The following is a 21,528-nucleotide window of genomic DNA, read 5'->3' as shown; positions in this document are numbered from 1 at the left end:
TCTGTTATATATATTCTGTTATATATATATATAAATATATATATCATCTCCAATTCTAAAATCCCAATTGTATGGGTGAACAAAGAGGTTCTGCAGGTTAAGCAGCTCATCCAAACTTGTCTTTCTTGTATACTGTGGAGCCACATTTCAAACACAAAGGATCAGTCAAGGGCCAATCAGACAAACTGAGACCTTGCCAGCTATTCAAAGAGAGAATTTAATGCACTAACCTTTACAATGGTGTTGGAAAAGCTGAAAAGCCAGGGAAAAAGGAAGTGGTCTAGGGATTAGTGAGAGCAGGAAGCTGCTGTACCCGCCCTTGATTAGAGCAAGAAAAGGAGGAGGGGCTGTGACCAGACACAAGAGATGGGGCCGTCCTTTGAGAGGCAGGCAGCTAGAACTTCAGCAGGGTTGCCCTGGAGAGCTGCAGCCCTCAGAGAGGAGCCCTCTGGCAAGGCCTGTATCCATGGAGGAGACACAATAACAACCAGAAACAGAGTGAGGCAGAGAAGTACCCTGACTTCTCCCTTTGCCCCATCCTCCACTCTCCCACTGGCTCCTTCCATTGTCTAAGCCCTGTGGGAAGCCCTTTGTAAGATATGTGCAGGAGGTAAGATAATGCCCTGCCCAGCACAGTGGAGAATGAATCTGGGAGCAAACAGGTGAATGATCAGCACAGCAAGCCCATCTTACTTCTTAACCCTTGCTCTTGTTGACGGAAGAATGCTATTGCCATCAGAAGAAGCTGGAATCCACTCTCAGACATGCCATTGCTCATCATGTGACCACAAGCAAGCCACACATATTCTGTGCCTGTTTTGTAAAAGCATCCTGGAGTTGTTATGTCCAGCCTAATCCACTCAGAGAGCCGATCCAAGTGCCAAGCAAGATGGCATTCACTGTGGGGCTTGGTCTACTAGCAGGCCAGGTGTGTTTCTGCTTACCTTGAACCTCGTGGATAGGTTTTCTTTCACTTAACAATATAGTATATTCACACTCACCCCCTTCCTTTCCTTTAGAATATCCCCTTCAACCTCTCACCTGCGATGTTCCTTGACCTTGTTTAGTTAGCTCTTTTCTTTCCAAGGATTTTTTCCAGGGACCAGGAGACCAGGAGCATTTCTTATTACAAGAGAGACTGGCTGGTTGGGGATAAAGGTTAAAGATGGACTAAAGGGCGCTGCCCAGTAATCCTCTTTAAATCACATATGGCAAGAAATAGAAGACAATCATTTCTTGTGATGGAGACAAGATCAAAGGATTAAGAGGTTTCTGGTAAAGAAGGGTTGGCATTTGGTCATGAGAATTACAAGAGTCAGTCTACTAAAAAGAACAGCTTGGTAGATGAAAGTCTGATAATATGGCCTAGGATACCTTTGGAAAACTTGAGTTCTTTCAGGGTGAAAGGCAAAGGAAAGGCCAGAGAGCTGTGTGTCTGCCTGTGGCAGCTGCCATCACATCCCAGAGCTAGAGAAAAGACCCTCTCCAATGCTGCCCACTTCCTGCTGCCCACTGCCACAGGAGATGGTGGTTCCTGTATGAGCCCACACGGTCTCCTGCTAATGATGATGGCCTCACCCACCAGCCACTGAGCACTGAGCTCAGCCAGGCACAGCGTTCTGTACACCGTATCATATTATTCCTCATAAGAACTCTGTACAGCAGGCAGAGTACTTTTATTTTATAAATGAAGAGGCTGAGATGTGGGTATTAAGCAATTTATTTAAAGTTACCCCATTACTACTACAAGTTACTAAGAACACCTATTATTTGATGACTATTTACTATGTGCCAGACACTGTACTAAGTCAGTGCTTTACAGTTAAGCCCCAAACCATGACAGGCTTCTTCACAATCAAGGATGAAGGACCCAAGTCTGAGAGAGACGAAAACTGCCCATGTTCACCATGCTCAGAAGAGGCAGAAGCAAGATTCAAATCCAGGTTTCTCTGCACTAGAGCTCTTAATTACTATTCATCATTTGTTCATTCATTCATCCAACAAGTATTTTTGCAGCACGTGATATGTGCCAGGCACTGGTGCAGGCGCAGGTCGCATGGCAACGGTCACAGCAGTGCCCCGGTGGAGCAGACACTCACAGCGGTGACACTAGTGCACTAGTGTGGGTGACAGTCCTTCCACCAGTACTCACTGAGCACCTCAGTGCCAGGCACCACCCTAGGCCCTATCACACTGCTCCTAAGAGGAAGGCCGGTTGGAACATCACACCTGTGCTGTCTCCAGGACTATCACACCTCCTTAGCTTCAAACCATCTGCTCTAACGGGTAGTCCCAGGGGTGGGTGGAGCTGGAGGTGCAGGTATGACATGGGCCCAGGCTCTGAAAACTTGCACTCCAACACCTTCAGGCCACTCACCCAAAATAAACTAAATGTGGAAAAAAGCTAAAGCAAAAATGCCTTTGTAAGCCTTTCCCCAGAAAGGTTAAACCTGACACCTTCCAGTTGGTTTAAGCAGCTAGGGAGATGTGGGCTGAAGTGCTGAGTGAACAGGTGCCAACTCAGCTCATTAAGTCCCCAAGGTTTTCTTCTTCCCCAGGCTAATTGGCATTAATGCACGGGGTGCCGGATGGCCATTAAGTGGGTAGCTGCAGAAGGCTCTTTAAGATTCAAAACCTAAAGAAGTGTGGGATCAAAGACACAGACCAGGGCAGTACATGAAAAGCAGCTGTCCAGCTCTGTGCTGGTCCTCGCTAATGTTTACTGCACTTGGTGGAGGTGGGGTGTGGTGACAACTGGCTTCTGGAAAAACATCTGTTTCCTGTTGTTACTGGGAGTGCTTCTCATTCTGCAGTGCTATTATTTGTCTGTTTCCCCAATGATACTTAATTCGTAAACATTACTAAGTACCTACTGTGTGGTAGGAAGCGGCCTATAGGCAGGGTTTGCAAAGAGAAGCTGGATCGGGTCCCTGTCCTCAGAAGGCACCATCTGGTGGGGAGACCGATGTGGGGTTGGGGAAAGTGCAGCGCATCATAAGAGCTACTGTAACACAAACCTGTGCCCAGAGTCCAAGTAGCCCAGGGAGGGCCCAACTATCCTTGTTCAGCTGGGTCCAGGAAGGCTTCACGGAGGAAGTGACATCTAAGCTGAATCTTTTCAGTAACTGTGTCTGTTCAGTCCATGCCTGACTCCTTTGCAGACTGACTCCCTCCCATGACTCACAGTCTGGGCTGTAGCACTTACTGTCACGGTCTATGTCCCTAATTCTGGAATGACCACAGTCAGAGTTAGGCTGAGCTTTGCAGATTCTCTTTGCCCCAAAATACTGAATTGAGACCCTGTTAACTCAAAATGGAGAAGCCAGTAAAGCAGCCATGAGTGCAGTGACCAAGATGAGACTGGCTGCAGAAGGGGAGAAGCAAGAAGCAGGTGTAGACAAAACGAAGGGAGACAGCTCTGGAGGGAGGAGAGGGGGATGCGTCAGCACCTGGCCCTCCAGTGCTGGGCTTCAGGTCCTCAGGAGGCCCAGCTTTCCAGATTGCTTCTTTTATGAGGGTTCTGTTCCAAGCAATGAATGAATTTGGAGGAAGGCCAATGTGAAGACTGAGCCCAGAGCTATAAGCAGCACGGCGTGTTTGAGGACCAACAAGTAATAATGGACTGCTAAGTGGTAGCCTCCAAGGTGACAGGAAAGGCACATCTCCAGGAGATGGTGTCTTCCCACCACTGCCGCCCCAAGAGCAGAGCCAGGCCGTGATGGGCACACGCACAAAAGTCAGCCATGATACAAGGGCTTTGGTTTTCCCATAGCAGCAAGAGCGGCAGACTAGCATGTCACCACATATACGTCAAACACCACACTGGGGCACTTACGTATGTAATGTCCTTTGGTCTGAATTTGCTTTCCAGGAGATGGTTCCCATCCTCTTATTTTACATGTAAGGAAGTTAAGGCTTATAGAATTTAGAAGTTGCCCAAGGTCATATGGATTAATTACTAAATGGCAGAGCTATGACCGATCAATTTGTAATTCTGAAGACAGTAACACAATCACGAAGCTATATGCTAAGAACACTTGCCTCCCTGGTTGTTGTGAGGGTTCACAGAGCTAACTTGAATGAGGACCCATGCACATTGGCCATCAGAAAGATATTCAAGAAAGCTGACTCGCTGACTCCCTGGCCCTCCTGGCATTGGTGAGAGGGCTTGACAGGGTGGGCATTCCCCTTCTGTTTGTATGGGAAGGACGCTGGGTACTAAGAGGGCTTCCTTCTTGGGCTATCAACCCAATAGCTGCTTATGGTCCCTTTTGTAAGGCTTTGCAGGATGTTAAAGGGTAAAATAACCTGGGGGTTGCTGGTCTAACTCACTGCAACTTCAATAGGCACCACCTTTAACCCGCATTTGCCCACCTTTGCCTGAGCAACACAGGGTAGCATGGGGAGAGGAATTTGAGCTGTGAGTTTGAACCAAATGGTGGCAACCTGAAGAAGTTAGAGAGGACATCTCATTGCAACCCATAACATTTAGGTATCTTGCTCATTAGTTTGGTCCAATGCGGGGTTCATGAGATTGCATCTTGCAGACCTCTAACTGCAGAAAAACAAGCTGGCTAAATGCCCCAAATGCTGGCAAATGTTGCACTCAGAAATCCATCTCCATGTCTGCACCAAGGCCATGCCTCCAACAGGCTGCACCCAGCCAGTGGTAGAGCGGGACAGAGACTCAGGCTGGTCCATTCCTTTGAGACACAGGGTTCCTCTGACAAGCAGTTTTGGTTCAAGGACTGCACAAAGGCCTTATCTAAGAAGCTTTCTCCCTTCTTCCTCTTTCATTCTGGGTCAAACCTGTATTCCTATCTGATGGCTTCCCTGGATTCCTTTGGCTCCCTTCGGCTCCCTTCACATTTCTTCTCCCAGGTGGGAGGAAGTCTTTTCAACTCCTCACGCCTATGTCTGGTTGGAATCCCACCAGCACTGGACTCCCCCAGCTGCTGTGGACATTGGAGTCTGGTGAACAGAGGCAAACAGAAAGATGGTCAGCCTCTTGTTATACATGGAAAAGTCTGACAAAATGGATGTAGTGGACCACATATTAAATGTGGGCCCTCCAGTGGCAAATTTTCCTCCATCAGTTTTCATCACTGAAGTTACTAGGTATCACAGACATTTTCTGAAATGTACCAACCTCTGCAGCTGGCTTCAGAAGAATTGTAGGGATGATTTTACCCATAGAGACAGATAATCCTTCAGCTTTGAAATGGAAGATCATTAATGCTTTGCCAATCTACTTTGATCCCAGAGAAAATGGACTGAGAACAGAAGGTGATTTCAAGGTTTAAAGCCACCCCTTCTAACTCAACCTACTAAAAATTAAAACTGAGCAAGGCATAATGAGATGACTTTTCAACTTGTCCTTCTTATGAAATAAAGATATGAAATAAACCCCCAGGTTTTCTTACTGAAAATAGAAGCTAGTGCGGTGAACAGAGTTCCAAGTCAGAAGCTGGAGCATCTTCACTCACTCAGCTTTGGGCCCAGAGAGTGAGTGATTTTCAGCTTCTTCCTTTAGAAAGCAACTTACTATTATCTAAAATAAGTTATGACAAAGAAAACACACAGAAGAGTGCCCGGTACATTGTAAGTGCTCAATAAATATTAGCTCTCATAATATTACTAATAATAGTGTCATTATCATTTGGTTTATCCTGCAGATTAACTAATAACAATAGCAAGCATATTTTCAGGCCCTCAGTGAATGTTTACTTTATCTGAATCTAAACCATGGGCTTCAGCACTTGAAAAGGAGTGACTAATGTAAGTTTCTTTTTTAAGAGGCCTGGAAAGGGAAGGAGGAAGAAGAGAACTAATATTTAAGTAAGGTATGGGGTAAGGTATTTGTCTTCATTTCCTTTGAGGATCTCTATTGCATTTTCTGTTTGATTGCAAGCAGTTCTGATCCTTCTGATGGATATATGTGCTGTGCTCTCAAGAAGATAAAGCGAGAAAGGGAGGGAAAGGATAAAACTCTGTGCATACAGGCAATGATGAATGCCAAGGACAGAAAATTTCCAGTAGACCTGGTCTATAAATTGTCATTTAAATTTGCAATTTAAAAACACTGTCTGGCTTTTTGATTTAGCTGACTGTATATGGGAGACAAATAATGGAATCCTAATAAGCAATGTTTAAATGACATCTCCAGTCTCCCAGACAGAGAGGGCGGCAGAAGAATTCTCCAAAGAGAAAATAAATCTACCAAGAATAGGAAAGATGACCAGAACTAAATAGTTGCACTAATCACTTGATGACAGATACCAGAAAAACGTATTTCTGGCTGCTTAAAATTCGAACCCCAACAGACGAAGGAGAGGTTATCAGCTGAAACCCCCCCCCCAACTCATTGTGAGGGGACAAAACTGAGCTCCAGTTTTACATTTCATCACATTAAAGCAGATGAACCAAAAAATCAAGGCACCAGAACAACATATTAAAGTTGATAAGCCGAGGTTAAAAGGTTCGAACTGCAAAAAATCACTCGAGCTCAGAGGCACCCACTGGCAAATCTTAATTCTAATGCTGTACCAGAGCCGCAGCCCCCACGGGTAACACCCGCAGAGGGGAGTGCACCCTAAAGCCTGGGTTTCTTCCTGCTGCAGGAAACAAGGCAGGATCTTCCCTGCCCCAGAACACGGGAGGGAAACTCGACTTCAGTGCAAGGATGAAAACAGAATGAATCAGTGACTGAAAAAGCTCTGTAAGCCACAACTGAAGCAAAATCTGGCACATGTGGGAATGGACAATTTAAACTAACAACAATGACAGAAGGGTTGGGAGAGAGGTTTGGTGAGTAAAAGCTAAGCAAAATTAGATCACTTAGCCTTTCTTAAAAAATGATAATCGTAAAACTTTATAATGACATAGGAATAGCTTAAACTGTAAGGTTTAGTAAAATATGTTATGCAGAACTAAATCAAAGTAGAATGCATATGTTTGCATGCTTGTGTGTACATACTTATGTGCAGGAAAATTTTTAAAAAGATTGAAAGAAAATACACCTGAGTGTTAACTGTTCTCACTCAAAGCCAGAATATGACTTCAGAATCCTTCACATAGCATTTGAAGCAGCCGTTAAAATCGACCAGCATTAACAAATTACACAAAATCTATTTGCAATCTATAACTCTGAGAGCAGGAGGAAAAGCTGCAGCAATCATCATTTTAAAACATTAAAGGAAAATTAATGGAATATAAATTACTGATTCTAGGAAAATATAGGCCAAAGGCCAAAGAATTACCTACCTAATATAGGCTATTCTATTGTTCAACAAATGCTTAATGAGCACATACTATGTGCTTGGTCCTATGCATAACAGAAAACAAATAAAGTATGTGTATAACTTGAAGGGGCTTTTACTCTAGCAGAGCAGGGAGCAAGTTGCTGCCAAACAAGATTTCCAATTTGCTGGTCTTCCTTTTCACTGGAGAACAGGGTAGAATTTATTTTTCACAACTAGGTTTTTAAATTAATAGGTAGACGATATCTAAATGACGGAAGATACTTCACAAAGTATCCATTCAACAAAAAAAATAAAATAAAATAAGTCTGACCTCCAAGACTATTTATTTACATCTCACAGCCTCCTGGATGTCCTTGGATACTTGGTTCTCTTTGCTCCGGGATTTCAATTTATTGCAACAAACTATAATTGCTTCTTAGTTGTCTGTCTTTCATATTATATCTTACATTCCTTAAGCCCAGGACATGTTTACAATCTTCTGTGGCCAGCACTCTGCGTTGTTTCAAGAAATGCTCAAAAATGGAATGAAGAAAAGAAAGAAGAGGGAGGAAGGAAAGAAAGGAAGGAGCTGAAAGAACGTCGTGATCAAAATTAATTTGTGCTGACAGGTCTTGATTTGACTAATACTTCTTGAATATTTACACGGGCTGAAGGCTGCAGCAGGCACCGTCCTTCACATTTGCATTTGGTTTCTAGTTCTGCTATTTTGAACTCCCACCAGGAGGTTATTTATTAAAGCTACTATGGATGGCAAAACACAGAGACTTTGAAATCAGACTCTTCAGGTTCAAAACCTCACTCTGTCAGTTTGTAGCAAGCTACTGAATCTCTAGGACTCTAGGTTTCCACATACACATGTGAAATGTAAAAACAAAATGAGACTAAATATTTAAAATGCCTGCCACACTATAGGTCTTCTGCCTATAGAAATGGTTTCATTTCACGCAAACTTATATCACATGCCTTCCACCATTTAATCACAGCTTCAGCCTGACCAAAAGCCAGTGGGTATGTGGCTAAGACAGTGGGTACAAGTTTTACAGAGCCTCATAAAGCCAGGACTAAAAGGGACCCTCACTTCATTGCACATTTCTCACCTGCTATCAAGCATCAAGTTACTTTCATAAGTCCCACCTGATTCTAGCACTCATGGCTATCCATCACAGCTTCAGTAAGACATCCAACATCTTTAGCACACACTTCCATACCGCTGTTAATAAGGGATACTAGGATGATCATTCTCCCAATGATAGGGGTCCTGATCCTTTTTAGGATCACACAATAAGAACATTTTTCATTGTTGGAGATAATTCCCCTTCCCGTGCACATTTGTCAAAGGCAGTTTCCCATAGTCCCGTACATCATTCTGAAATACATGATAAGATTCAGGTCCGCTATTCATCATCTGCTGGGCTTCTTATAATGCCAGCTCCTGCATGGCTTTTCCTGCCTTTGGTTTAACGATCAGATTGCGAGTTCTCCCGAGAGCAATAGTGCCCGCCAGGGGTGGCTGAAAGACCCAGGTGACAACAGTCCCCAAACTGAGGGAAGTGAATCGAGAACGGTATAGAAATTCTTTATAAAAGTAAATTGCATGTTTAGCTACTACTTTACAACAGGAACTAGACACCTAGGAAATGAGCTTTCACTGAGGTTTTATTCTATGGCCACTGCTGGAAAACAGCATCATGAGGCAGAAAAATCCCATGCTTTGGATCAGTTAGACCTGAGTTTAAAATTTCCTGTTCTTCCATCTACATGATCAGTGACCTTGAACTTATTTTGAGCTTATCTGAGTATATTCCTTCATCTGAAAAATGGGAGTATTATCAACCTCATAAATCTCTTGTATTCTCTGACTGCATTTAGAAGTCACATAATTAGGGTCATTTCCCATTTTTCCCCACTGATAACTCTAAGTTCTCCTCCTCCCAGCATTGAGAGAATATAATGATGCACAAGCCTCAGTCCCTGGTATCAAGTCTCCACTTAAGACACATCTAGCAAGGAAGAAAGGTATATAAGTACAATCCTAAGTGATGGAAGAAAGAAATAAAAGCTTTGTCTGGATTATATTTTTTAAAACAATATGCTGACAGTCATGGGGAAAGGAAGGCTGAAATCAAACGGGTGGAAGGATATGCCAAGGAAGAGCTTCACACAAATGCCATCTGAACTGGGTCTCAGAGGCTCCAGGGGGCCTTGATGGAGCAATAACAGACAGGGGGATTTTTTTTCTCAGGTCGAGAGGAGAGCTGAAGCAAACTCACTCATGTTCAGGGAGGGTCAAGCAGGTCTGTCCGTTCAAAATGGGCCAGGTGCATCTAAGGCACATGCACCACTGGCTGAATGGATGAGGGAGACAGAACAGCAGAGCCAATGCGAGTACACACGTGGGGGCTCTGGGGTTATGGCAGTGACTTTGTCTCACTTCTCCAATGTCCAGCTCCCCATCTGTGAACTGGAGATTTTAAAAAAGAGGCGACCTCAAGGGGTTGTTCTGGTTGAAAAATTATTGCAAACATTTGAATATATCACCTGATATTTTGTAATTGCTGACAGACAGCAGCTACCTTTGAGGCCAGCATCTTCATTATCATTTCTGATGTGGGGCGGCCAAATGGAAGGTGAACTAGGCTGGTTATAATATTCATAGATTACGAACATTTGCAAAATTGGAGTGCTTGTTCCAAACTAAGATCTAGAAATGCATTTCAATTCACGCACAGTCAAAATCCTTCCAATCCACCTACTGTATTTTTTGGACCATAACACGCACCTAGGTTTTAGAGAAGGAAAATAAGCAAAAAAATTTTTTGAGGCCAAAAAAATGTAGTAAAATATTTAATAACATAAATAACATAATATTTAACCAATGTAAATGTAAACAGAATTCAATCACAGAATTAACAACCAGTATTCCTGGAGGGCGGGGGGGGGGGGGGGGGGTGCGTCTTATAGTCCAAAACATGCAGAGTAGTCTTTACCTTTGTATATCTGAAAAACAGAATAATTGACATCCTTAGGAAGGAAAATGGTTCTTTCTCAACCACGTGGAGCCACTGTGTGTGACAACGTCCCACATGCTGCATGCAGACAAGAGAGATGAAGAGCGAGGGCACCTATGCTTGTCCAACTCCCTTTCTAATCCACCATATTTTGTCATCATTCCTTTCTCTTGCTGAGGCCATCTCAGCCTCATGGTGGTACCAGTGGAATCTCTAGGAAGACATTTTTTAGTGTACACACTACTTCATACTTGGTAAGAGGACACGCCATTCAGTAGGGAGCAGCTTAGACCAGTGCTAAACATGTGGACAGTCTCAGTGGTCAAAGAGATCTAGATGCAAATAGTTCTCTTTAGTCGCAAGTTGTGTGGCCTCAGGAAAGCTGTTCACCCCTCCGAGCCTCAGTATGGGAATACTTGTCTAAAGGTTGATTACAAACTGAAAGGAGGTAACATGAACAGGCATTATTTCCTCTTTCACCTCCACTCCACCCTCTCCTTTGCCTTTGATCTGTATGTGCTCTCTTGATGGACTGCAGAAACGCTCAGGCTTGCAACTCATGTACCCTGACCATCCTAGAAGCTGTGTTGCAATAGGAGGGGGTTGCTGGACTTCCAGCACACCTGGGCACATCATCTGCTCAGCAAATCCATAGAGATAATAAAACCCCTTCTTGCTCTGGGGCACTTACTGATTATCTGCAAAGATGAAACCTCTCCGACCCCATGAAGGAGTGTACCCTTACCTGACTCATGGGACTTGGAGGGCTCTTATGCAGGGCTTTGTTCTCCCCAACATCAAAATTCAGGCCCAGCCACTTCGAGAGGCAGCACACTGAGCTTAATGAAGCAGTGGGATGAACTAATATGGCAAATCTCACAGCTCTTACTACCAATATGGCCCACATCATGCTGAATTATGGCACCAGACGTGATTGGACACACATCACAAAATGAGAAATTGTTCACAGAATGGAGGAATTTTCCGTGCAACATGATAAGAATCTCCAGAGCCAGCATTTAGGGAAAATGTCAGTGTTTTTAAATTTTCTTTCCCCTTGTGCAAATCATTCTCCCTCGCACTTTATAATAATTAATTCAACAAACATTTACTTAGTACCTACCATGTGAGTGCTGTGCTAGGAATTCATAGCTAATTGCAAACACAGAGAAATAAGCAAATGATTATAGGGAAAATGTGGCAAGTGTGACGATTTGAATAAGTACAGGATGCTATGGACTCCTCACAACTCCAGTCAGGTGAGGCTTTGTTATCATAAGTTCCTTTGTTAACTCTTTTATTCACTCAACAAACAATGCTGCATACCCACATCTTTTAAGTGTGCTTAGAGGAGTGTGGAGAGAGAAGTTAAGTGCCTAACAAGACAGACATAGTCCCTGCATTCACAGAACTCTCAGCCTAGTGAGTGATAAAGAGAAATAAAAGGATAGTTAAGACAATGTATTGTGATGGGCAAAATGAGGTGCTTTGAGAGCACACAGACCAGTCATAACCTGCAACTGGGGATCATAAAGGTGGTTTGCAATGAATCACCAAAGCATTTTTGGGAAAAGTCATATTAACTTTAAACTAAAGCAAAAGTGGAATCAGCTTTGAAAATAATAATAAAACACATATTCCCAGAAGAAAAAAAAAGCACTTGCAGAATTCCAAATGTGAAAAATCACATGGTAGGATCAGGGAACTGAAATTAATTCAGTTGAGCCACAGAATGGAGAAGCATTTTGGAAGAGCAGCAAAAGATGTAACTGGAAAGATAAGGAGAGGCCAGACCAGATAGGGCCTCTTTGAAGCCAGATAGGCAGTGTGGACTTTATCCTGGGGTAGTAGAAGCTGCTTACTAAAAAGTCTGATGCAAAGACGGGACCCGATCAGAGCTTCACTTTAATGAGAAGTGTCAAGAATAGCTTGGAGATGGATAACCCTGAAGATGTGAAGACCTCTTAGAAGGATGCTAGGATGATCCAGACAACCTAAACCATCTTTGGGAGAGGGGCAGCGAAGAGAGAGAGAATGATGGATTTGAGAGATATTTAGGAGGTTTCAGGGGCAGGTAATCAATGATTAATTAATTGAAGGCATTTCTGAAACTCCAAGTGTGAAAGATGATGGCCCAATCAAATGGTTGCTGAGTACTGAAGGATGACTGGGAGTTAGTCAAGTGAACAGGGTGAGGAAGACCTGGGACCTAAAGCTCAGTGCAGCTAAGTGTGGCAAAGTGACCGAAAAAGGTGACAAAGATGAGATCTGAAAAAGCTTGCTCGGTGTGTTGTCCTGTGTGGTGTGCTGCTGGGGTTATAAAATAAGTTCAAGGGGGAAACGAGGTGTGAAGCAGGACTTGAAGAAAGCCCGAGCTCTTGTGAGTCAGAACCAGTTAAAATAAGGCCCTGAAAAAAGTCATCAGTGAAACCTAAAATGAGTTTCTCTTCATGAAATGACCACAATGAGTGAGGTGTCCCATAATAAATGCAAGACCATGTGCTCAGAGAGAATACAGAAGTCTCTCCCAGCCACACATCATACAATTTGACAGCCAGTCTTACCATTAAGTAAGAACTTCTTGACCTAAAACAAGACTCCCTCCCTCCCAAACCCTTTAGCCCAAGAGCTTTATGGATCAACCTCAGAGAAATTTATGTAGTCTTGTAATTAAATCCTTGATTTTGAATTTCCAAAGCCTGCAACTCACGGAGTCAGTAGAAAGTGATTAGCTCACCAAGCTCCAAATGCCTGCCAAGACAGAATGATGCCATAAATCTACATGATGTGGCTAACATGCTTCCATTCCCACCCCCGAAAATCAGTGGAGCCCCTATAACTGTTTTCATATTCCCCAACCCAATCACAGCACAGGGTGGACCCAATAGAATGCACTAAGGCAAAACAGCACAGATTTTCATATTGGGAGTACTTCATGCTTTCTAGCTTAGGCAGACAAGACACATGATCTGGGAAAATCCCTTCATCTCTCTGAACATTTTCTTACGTGTTCCATAAAGTGATGTAACATTTGTGCTCATTAGAGACAATTTGTCTAAAATGGCCAGCATGCAGGAAGCACACAATAAATGATGACTATTAATTAATGTTTGTAGCTTGACAACACGGTCCATTTTCCTTGGTATTTCCTGTCCACTCTCCCAGTTGTTCTTGAAACAAGCATCCATTTGAAGATGGACCAGTTTTTTTCTCACTGGCTGATTAGCCCATGCAGCTCTGGGGAAAAGGGTCCTTTCTACCTCTCTTTACATCTGGCAGCACTAAGAGAAGTGCTGCCTCTCAGGGCTGGCAAGACAGATGGGGAAAAAGAGAAAAATTCCTTACCTAGAGTCCATGTACAGAGAATTGTGTTGGGTGTTTTGTTTTTGTTTTTTATTGTTCACCTGAGGATATATTCACTAATTTAGAGAGGAAGGGAGAGAAACATCAATGTGAAAGAGAAATATCAATTAGTTGCCTCCTATATGTGTCCTTACCTGGGATCGAACCCACAACCTACATATATGCTCTGATGGGGGATCAAATCTGCAACCTTTTAGTGTATGGGATGAGGCTGTAACCAACTGAGCCACCTGGCCAGGGCAGTGTGACAGGTGTTTTACCTTTTTGACTCACGTAATCTTTATTACAACACTTTGAGATAGGTACTGGTATTCCCATTTTATAGGTGTAGAAGCTGGGGCTCAGAAAGATTAAGTAGCTAGCCTGAGACATGTAAGTTGAAAATGTGCTGAGCCTTGGCTCAGACTTAATGTTCCCTATTTCTTAAACATGGGCTCTTTCTGGAGTCTTCAATGTCAAGAAAAAGAAAGAAACATACTTAGAGGCTATTCCTAACAAAAGAAGTTGTTTGAAATCTACTGGACTAAAGTAACACCAGCCCAGTCATCCCTGGGTTCCAGTGCTGACTCTGTCACTCACCAATTAAGTGACTGTAATCATGTCATTGTCCTCTTAAGACATCTACGAGAAAGAGGCTCTGGTCAGCCCCAAACACTAATCCGTAATAACCATTTTTGTACTTCATCTTGTAGAGAACCCACTCATGTTTGAATGCATACAGGCTTTCAGAGTATTGTGTTACTCATGTTTACTATGATGAAATCTACTTGCTTTTGGTCAGGAAAAAATGAAAAGGGTTTTAATAAGAATTGTCTTTATTATGAGAAACTAGTACTATTTAATTAATAAGTGAAAATTTGGCCCTGGTTGATGTGGCTCAGTGGATTGAGTGTCGGCCTGAGAACCAAAAGGTCATGGGTTCAAATCCCAGTCAGGGTACGTGCGTGGATTTTAGGCCAGGTCCTCAGTAGGCAGCACATGAAAGGCAACCACACACTGATATTTCTCTCCTTCTCTTTCTCCCTCCCTTCCCCTCTGTCTGAAATAAATAAATAAAATCTTTAAAAACATGTAAAAAAGTACAAATTTGGAGTAAAAATTAAACCAATTTTATAAATAGTAATAGATTGAGAATAAATAAAAGTTGAAAAGTAGAGAAAAAATTCTTTTCAGGGAAGGAGGAGATCTATAAAAATCCAGAGTCTCTCAAGGCAGAAGCACAAGAATGGACTGGAGTCAGAACCCCCTTTCCAGGTGTCACTCTCTCCCTGGGACACTGAGAGCTGCCAGGGCTCTTGGCTGGGGCCAGGTAAATGTCTATGGACAAAATAACTGAGTAATTAATGCCTCCTCTATGTTTCAAATTTGGCCAAGCAAATATAATTTCTATATCCTTTTAGTGCCTGAGGAAACTAAAGCTCAAGAAGTGGAAGTGACTTGAGAGAGAGGAGTGAAGAGAGTGGTGGGTACTGTCCTGGCTGACCTCCGGCTGCCTCCCCTGCAGCTCAAGAGCAGTGGACAGAAGAGATGCCACAGCAGCTCTGTCTCTTGGGCCTGATAAAAATGCACAGGGTCCAGCAGAAGTAAGGCTTGCTTGAGTGTGGTTGGTAGGGTAATAATATGGGTGTAATAATTTATAGTTTTATTTTGAACATTTCACTCAAAATGCCATATGGTGTGCTTGAGTATGATATTGTTACATTACAGAATTACAGGCTTATGATTTTGTAATAAAAGATTTTGTAATAAAAAGAGAGGTGTTATTTGTGCCAACCCTGTATATATTTTAAATTTATCTCCCAGAACTCGAAGGATCCAATGGGAGAACGAAACAACAGTATTTCATACGCTCCTAAGTGATAGGACACCATAAACAGGGATTATTTTTCCAGGCTGACTGACTAGTTCAGGATCAAGACCCTGCATATGGCAGTATTAAAACCATTTCTAAACAAAAATTGACCACAATTTTGAAAGAAACCTCTGAAAAGTTTCACAGTTTCTGAGGCACACAGCCAGGGTTCAAACTCAGTGTGATTCGGCCCCAAAGCAAAGGCAGCCACCACGTTACTGCCAGCTTCTCCTGGGCCCGTGGGAGCCTTGATCCTTACAGCCAGATCTTTCTGGGAGGAGATAACAAGGAAGCATAGTGTTGTTGTTAACTCAAAATTCTTGGGTAAAACTCTAACGGAAACAAAGAAGGTAAATAAGTTTAGTTCTAGGTGTTTCTAGAAAATCAGGAGACAATGCTGAACAGTGATTTCAGAAGGAAAAGGGCAGAAAAACTAACATGGCCAAGCCAGTGGCATGTGCAGATCCAAGCTGGCCCTTTACCCATGAAACACCCCTTGGTCTTCTGATGACAAGTACTATACATACCCTGAAAGACAAGGCTGAAAAAGGCTAAATAACCATCTCTGGTTGCAGAGCCAATAGAAGAGTTAATATTAAAAACCAGGTTTGGTCCTGACCAGTATGGCTCAGCTGAGTAGAGCATTTTCCTGTAACCAAAATGTTGCAGGTTCAATCACTGGTCTAGGTACCTACAATTCTTGGTCAGGGCGCATGCAGGAAGCAATAAATCAATGTTACTCTCTCAAATAGATGTTTCTCTCTCCCTTCCTTTCTCCCTTCCTATATCTCTAAAAGCAATGAAAAAATATCCTCAGGTAAGGACTGATAAAAAACAAAACAAAACAAAACAAAACAAAAAAAAACAGGTCTGTCTGGCTCCAAAGTTCATGCTCTTTCCGCTACACTAAGCTGCCAGACTGTGCGGACTGAAAACTCCAGGCACTGCCCACAGAAATGTCTGCATGTGCTCGGGATGGGATCCATTCCTCACCGCACAGGCTTCCACAGGGTGGCCCAATGCCGGTATTACAAGTAACAAGAATTGTGTCAACTGTTCTCCCCTTTGATGTCAGGTAACAAACCTGAAAAAATACTTTCTCTTCCTCTAGTTCTCCATCCAACTCCACTCCTGGAATATGCACCATTTGACAAGCAATATGTGCAGTGACACAATCCAATAAAAACAAAATGAAGAAAACAACCTCATTTCTCACTACTTTCATCCTTACCTTATTTAAATTGTGAACACTGTAGTTACGGCTCATACGTGGCCTGTCTAGCAACTCATTTTATGGTGAAATATGCCCCTGTGTGACTTGCATTTAAAATGGTCTGACTTGGTTTCAATGGCCTGGGTTAAGAATCAGGGTGAAAGTTTTGTGGGAAACTCGAAAGGACCTCTGAACTTCCCTCAAGCCTCTCTTTCTCACAATAGATGACCCATGTTGTGAGGTATTCTTTTTTTAGGAAACAAAATATCTGCCCCAGAAACTATCTGAATTTTGCCAAGAGGAGAAAAAAAAATCTCTTCTAGTCTATAATATAATGTAGTAACATGAGAAACGTCCATATGATCTAAAGTCCAAAACAAAGCAGGACATAAAATTGTGTGAATAGTATGAACTCGAACACCTCAAAAAGGTCAGTCCAGAGGGAGGTAACTTAGAATGTTAATAGTGGTTACTTTGACTGATAGGATTATGCACACTTACTGTGTCTTTTTTAATTATTAGTAATAAGCATGTATAGCTTTTAAAAAAAGTCAAATTAAATCATAAACATAATAAATATTGTTTTCCCAGAAAGAGGACTCAATATTATTCAGTGTTTCCTCGCCACTGAAAGCATTATATAAACTTTGACTAATACCAGTCACAAAGACTATTCAAGAAAAAAAAAGTTAAATATTAATCTTGTTGATGAATATAGATATCAAAATTCTAAGTAAAATATCAATAAATCAAACCCACATATAGAAAAATACAACATGAACCTCAGGTAGAATTTACCTCAGAAATGAAGATTAGAAAGTCTATCAGTGAAATCCACTACCACAAGACAAATTAAAACAGTAAAAATATGCATTGAAATAAATATTAAAAAGCACATTATAAAACTCAACATGCAAATTTAACATTTAAAAAATGCTTCCTGAAAATTGATAAATGAAGGGGAATTAATAAAGAATCTTTAGTAAAAACTTAAACATCACACTTACAGGTAATTTAGAAGCATTTCCATTAGTTTCAGGACAAGATAGGGATACCTACTATCATTAAATATTGTATTGACAGACCTAACCAATGCAGTAAGACATGAAAAAGACGTACTTAAGGATTGCAGAGGAGGACAGAAACTTACTTACAGGGTTATATATTGCCTCCATAGAAAATCAAAGAGTTGAAGAAAGTATTAGTAAGAGTTTAGCAAAGCAACTGTATTCAAGACTAAAGATCAATATATAAACTGTTTATTTTCTTTTAAAATTCTACTTGTTTTGGCCCAGTTACCAATATCTGTTTAATGGAATATTGACCATCCCATAGCCAAAACTGAAGAATAAGAAATAAGTTAACCCTATTACCAGCACATTCTCTCTCTTGCTTCAGTATATGAGTGTGTTCATGGTGCCTCGGGCCAGACACATTTATCAAAAGAATAAAGGCCTGGCTGGTATGGCTCAGTGGATTGAGCATCAGCTTGTGAACCCAAGGGTCGCTGGTTTGATTCCCAGTTAGGGCACATTCCTGGATTGCAGGTCAGGGTCCCAGTAGGGGGCACATGAGAGGCAACCACACATTGATATTTCTCTCCTTCTTTCTCCATTCCCCACTCTAAAAATAAATAAACAAAATCTAAAAAAAAAAAAGATGGTTTATCACTGTTGCATAATTACAAACAATTTTTAAAATCTTGCTCTGGGACAAATCAGCTATATACTTTTTATAATCCCTTGGCTCTACAATGGTATAAGAGAAAACAATGTAAGATGATGATGATGATGATGATGATAAAGATAAGGAAGACAAAGAAGAGGAGTGGGGTACAAATGGAATGAGAAATAGAGAAAAGGAGTGAGAGAAGAGAAAAGAAGACAGATAATAGAAAAGGAAGGGGATGAGAAGAGGTAAGGAGAGAATGAGGGAAGGGAAAAGGGGGAAAGGAGGAACAAGCTGAACTTTGTTGAGTCTTTAACATATGGCAAGTACTAGACTGAGTGTTTTCTTATTTCAATTAATCTTCATAGTGAGGCTTTGAGGTCTATGATAGTATATTTTCATTCTATAGGAGAGAAAACTGAGGCTCAGAGAGTGAAGTAATATTCTAAAGTCATATAGCTAGGAAATGTAGTATAGCGAGAATTTGACTGAGATTGACCTGCCCAGACTCATGGTATTTGCCACTAACTAGAGGACTCTCCTTGCATATATATTGTGCTGGCTTTAGAGCTTCTTAGACTATGAAGATGAGAAGGATATAAAAAGGTCACCTTCACATTCCCATTCCAAATCCTCAACTAAGCCAATGTCCTGAAATCCTAAATCCTCTCTTTAGAATACTTCTGGTTTTGCATGTTAAAATTAAGAATGAAAAGATGTGCACTAAGATACAATTTTTAATGCATTAAGCATTCAAGAGCACAAGTTTAGTGGAAAGGTTAAATTTGAAGAAAAAATATAATTTGTTAGTTTGCACTGAAAAAAGTATTTAAATTCTAGTACATGCCAGGATTTGCAATTTTTTTCCATGCAGCTCTTCTCCAAAAACCTGTTCGCTCACCTACTTGCTTTTCTTCTATTATGCTTAGACCACAATGCATAAAGAACAAGGTTTACATTAAGTTTTAGGGAATAAAATATACTGCTTCAAAAATATTTGTGCTTCAAATCAAGATCTAAAGCAAAATTTATAGTCCTTCCTGGGGTTTTGGCTGTCCAAAAGTGGCATATGTATTACATTTATGTCCCTTGTTCCCAGAGAATGTCAGACCAATGCCATCACAAAACATGACAGGGCAGACACAGTGAAGTTGCAAACAAATTACTGCCTATACAAAGCAACCTGGGGCATCTGGGTTTGCAAGCCCATAGTGGCAGATTTCAAGACCTGAAATAGAGCTCTATCAATTCTCCTCCATGCCGCTGAGAAGACAGGGGAGGAAAAGAACTGAAACCACAGGAGAAAACACACACACACACACACACACACACACACACACACACTCACACACAGGGAGAAGTTGCTTGAATCCACTTACAACAGGGAGACACTGAAAGGCATGGTCGTAAAGCAACAGGACCAAATTCTTCAGGAAACATAAGAAGGGATAGAGTTATTATCACACAATGCATGCCAGTCTTCATTATCAGACATTTCTGTGCCTTCCCTGTGGCAGCACTTTCTAAGTGTTGGGAGTGAAAGGGTGAACAAGAAGTCTAGGTCTTAAGCAGTAAACAGCAGAGTTGACAAAGAAAAACACAGGAAATTTTCAATAAATTGAGATGCTAACAAAGTGCTACTGAAGCAAAACAAATGAGCAACTAACTCAATTTAGGGCATAAAGAGAGCCCCACCCCTGCCTCAGAAGATACAACCTAAGCTCAAACCTGAACAATAAGGAGGAGTACACCTAGAAAAAATGGAGAGAGAGGAAAGGATTTCAGGCTGAATGAACAAGAGTCTGTGATTCTCAAAGTCTGGTGTCTGAACCAAAGGCATCAGCATCATCTGGGAACTTGTTATAAATGCAAAGTTTCAGACCCCATCTTGGACCTAGGGAACCCAAAACTGGTATGAGATTGGCAATGTGATTTAACAAGTCTTCCAGGTGACTGATGAAGCTGGAGTTTTGAGAAGCACTGGTCTATGCAAAGGTCAGCTTCAATAGAATGGAAGGTAAACAGGGTTAAAAAGGGGCAGGAGGGGTGGGGTGTGCTTAGGCAGAGATGTTGCTGGAGGGATGGCAAGAAGGTTTATCAGGAAGGGCTTCATATGTTATGAAAAGAGTTTTGGATTTTACCCAGAGAATAATGGAGAATCATTAAAATATTATACTATGAATGAAAAAGGAAAACACCCAATAATGCTGGTGACTTTTTAAAAAAGTAAGCAACCACAAAGATAGATGATATATCATTGCACAGGCAAAAAATCATTGTCCTGTCAGACAAGCAGCCACAAAGAAAAAGAACACAGTCAGCCCTACCTTTCTTTCTGGAGTCTTTCTTGGCGCTGGTTTTCACAGCTACTTGAAGTTCTGTCTCAGTTGACATCCTACTAAATCCTTAGTCCACTGCACACAGATCCAGGGCCTCGGCCAGGCTCATGGAGGACTCCTCTCCAAGAGAACGACTCCTCCCTTCAGAAATGACTCCCGGAGCTGCACATTTCATTCACTCCTTCCAAGTGCTGCAAATCAAGGGAAGAGAATAATCACCCCTTTGAAGTTAAAATCAGGGGGGAAATAAACTTCCAAACAGACAAAACAAGAAAGTCTTGGTCTCTGTGTACGAACTGCTCGCATGAGTTCATTGGGCCCCTCACTGACAGGGTTCACAGCCAAGGGAAGGAGAGGCCTAGCTGCAAAACTGTTCCTCCAACTAGGAACTCAGAATAGATCTTCAGAACTCTGGGTTCTCAAGAAGAGCAAAACCCAAATCTTTGTTTTCCATGTTTCTTTATTTCAAACACCAGATGCCACCCAGAAAATATAGCCAAGGCACATTTCCTGGGCAGCCCCGTGCAGGCATTTCCAACAGTGGGGCACCCATCCATCAGCCAAGCTTGATCAGAGCCTGGGCAGCTAAAGCAGATCATGAAGAAGTGACCTGTGGTCTGCCCCTCACTGGCCAGCATCAGAGGGGACATGGAGGTGACATACAATTGGGTTCCAAGGGTAAGATGACAAATGGGACTGAGAAACTTTCAGTAAGCCAATTTTTATGTTAGCTTTTCCCCAAGGTGTAAGAGCAGACAAGCATTTAATGTGGAGAGGAAGAGAGGAGGGGAGGAGAGGGTAGGAGAGGGACAGAAGGGGAGGG

General features: G+C 42.0%; 1 protein-coding gene across 10 annotated transcripts in view; it reads right to left on the bottom strand.

The window, feature by feature from the left end:
- DAB1 (DAB adaptor protein 1) overlaps positions 1–21,528 on the bottom strand; it is a 1,094,329-nt gene that overhangs the window by 244,632 nt on the left and 828,169 nt on the right. For all 10 annotated transcript variants that reach the window (XM_045857163.1, XM_045857172.1, XM_045857182.1 and 7 more), the window contains one exon: positions 20,694–20,896. In XM_045857163.1, the coding sequence (XP_045713119.1) occupies positions 20,694–20,760 (67 nt within the window). In that variant the 5' untranslated portion in view covers positions 20,761–20,896. The remainder of the gene's footprint in view (positions 1–20,693; positions 20,897–21,528) is intronic.

The sequence above is a fragment of the Phyllostomus hastatus genome, unplaced genomic scaffold, assembly GCF_019186645.2.
Source record: "Phyllostomus hastatus isolate PE091 unplaced genomic scaffold, TTU_PhHast_1.1 phas_contig_147, whole genome shotgun sequence".
Lineage (NCBI taxonomy): Eukaryota > Metazoa > Chordata > Mammalia > Chiroptera > Phyllostomidae > Phyllostomus > Phyllostomus hastatus.
Note: the sequence above shows the minus strand (reverse complement) of the source record. Positions and strands in the feature narration are given on the sequence as shown.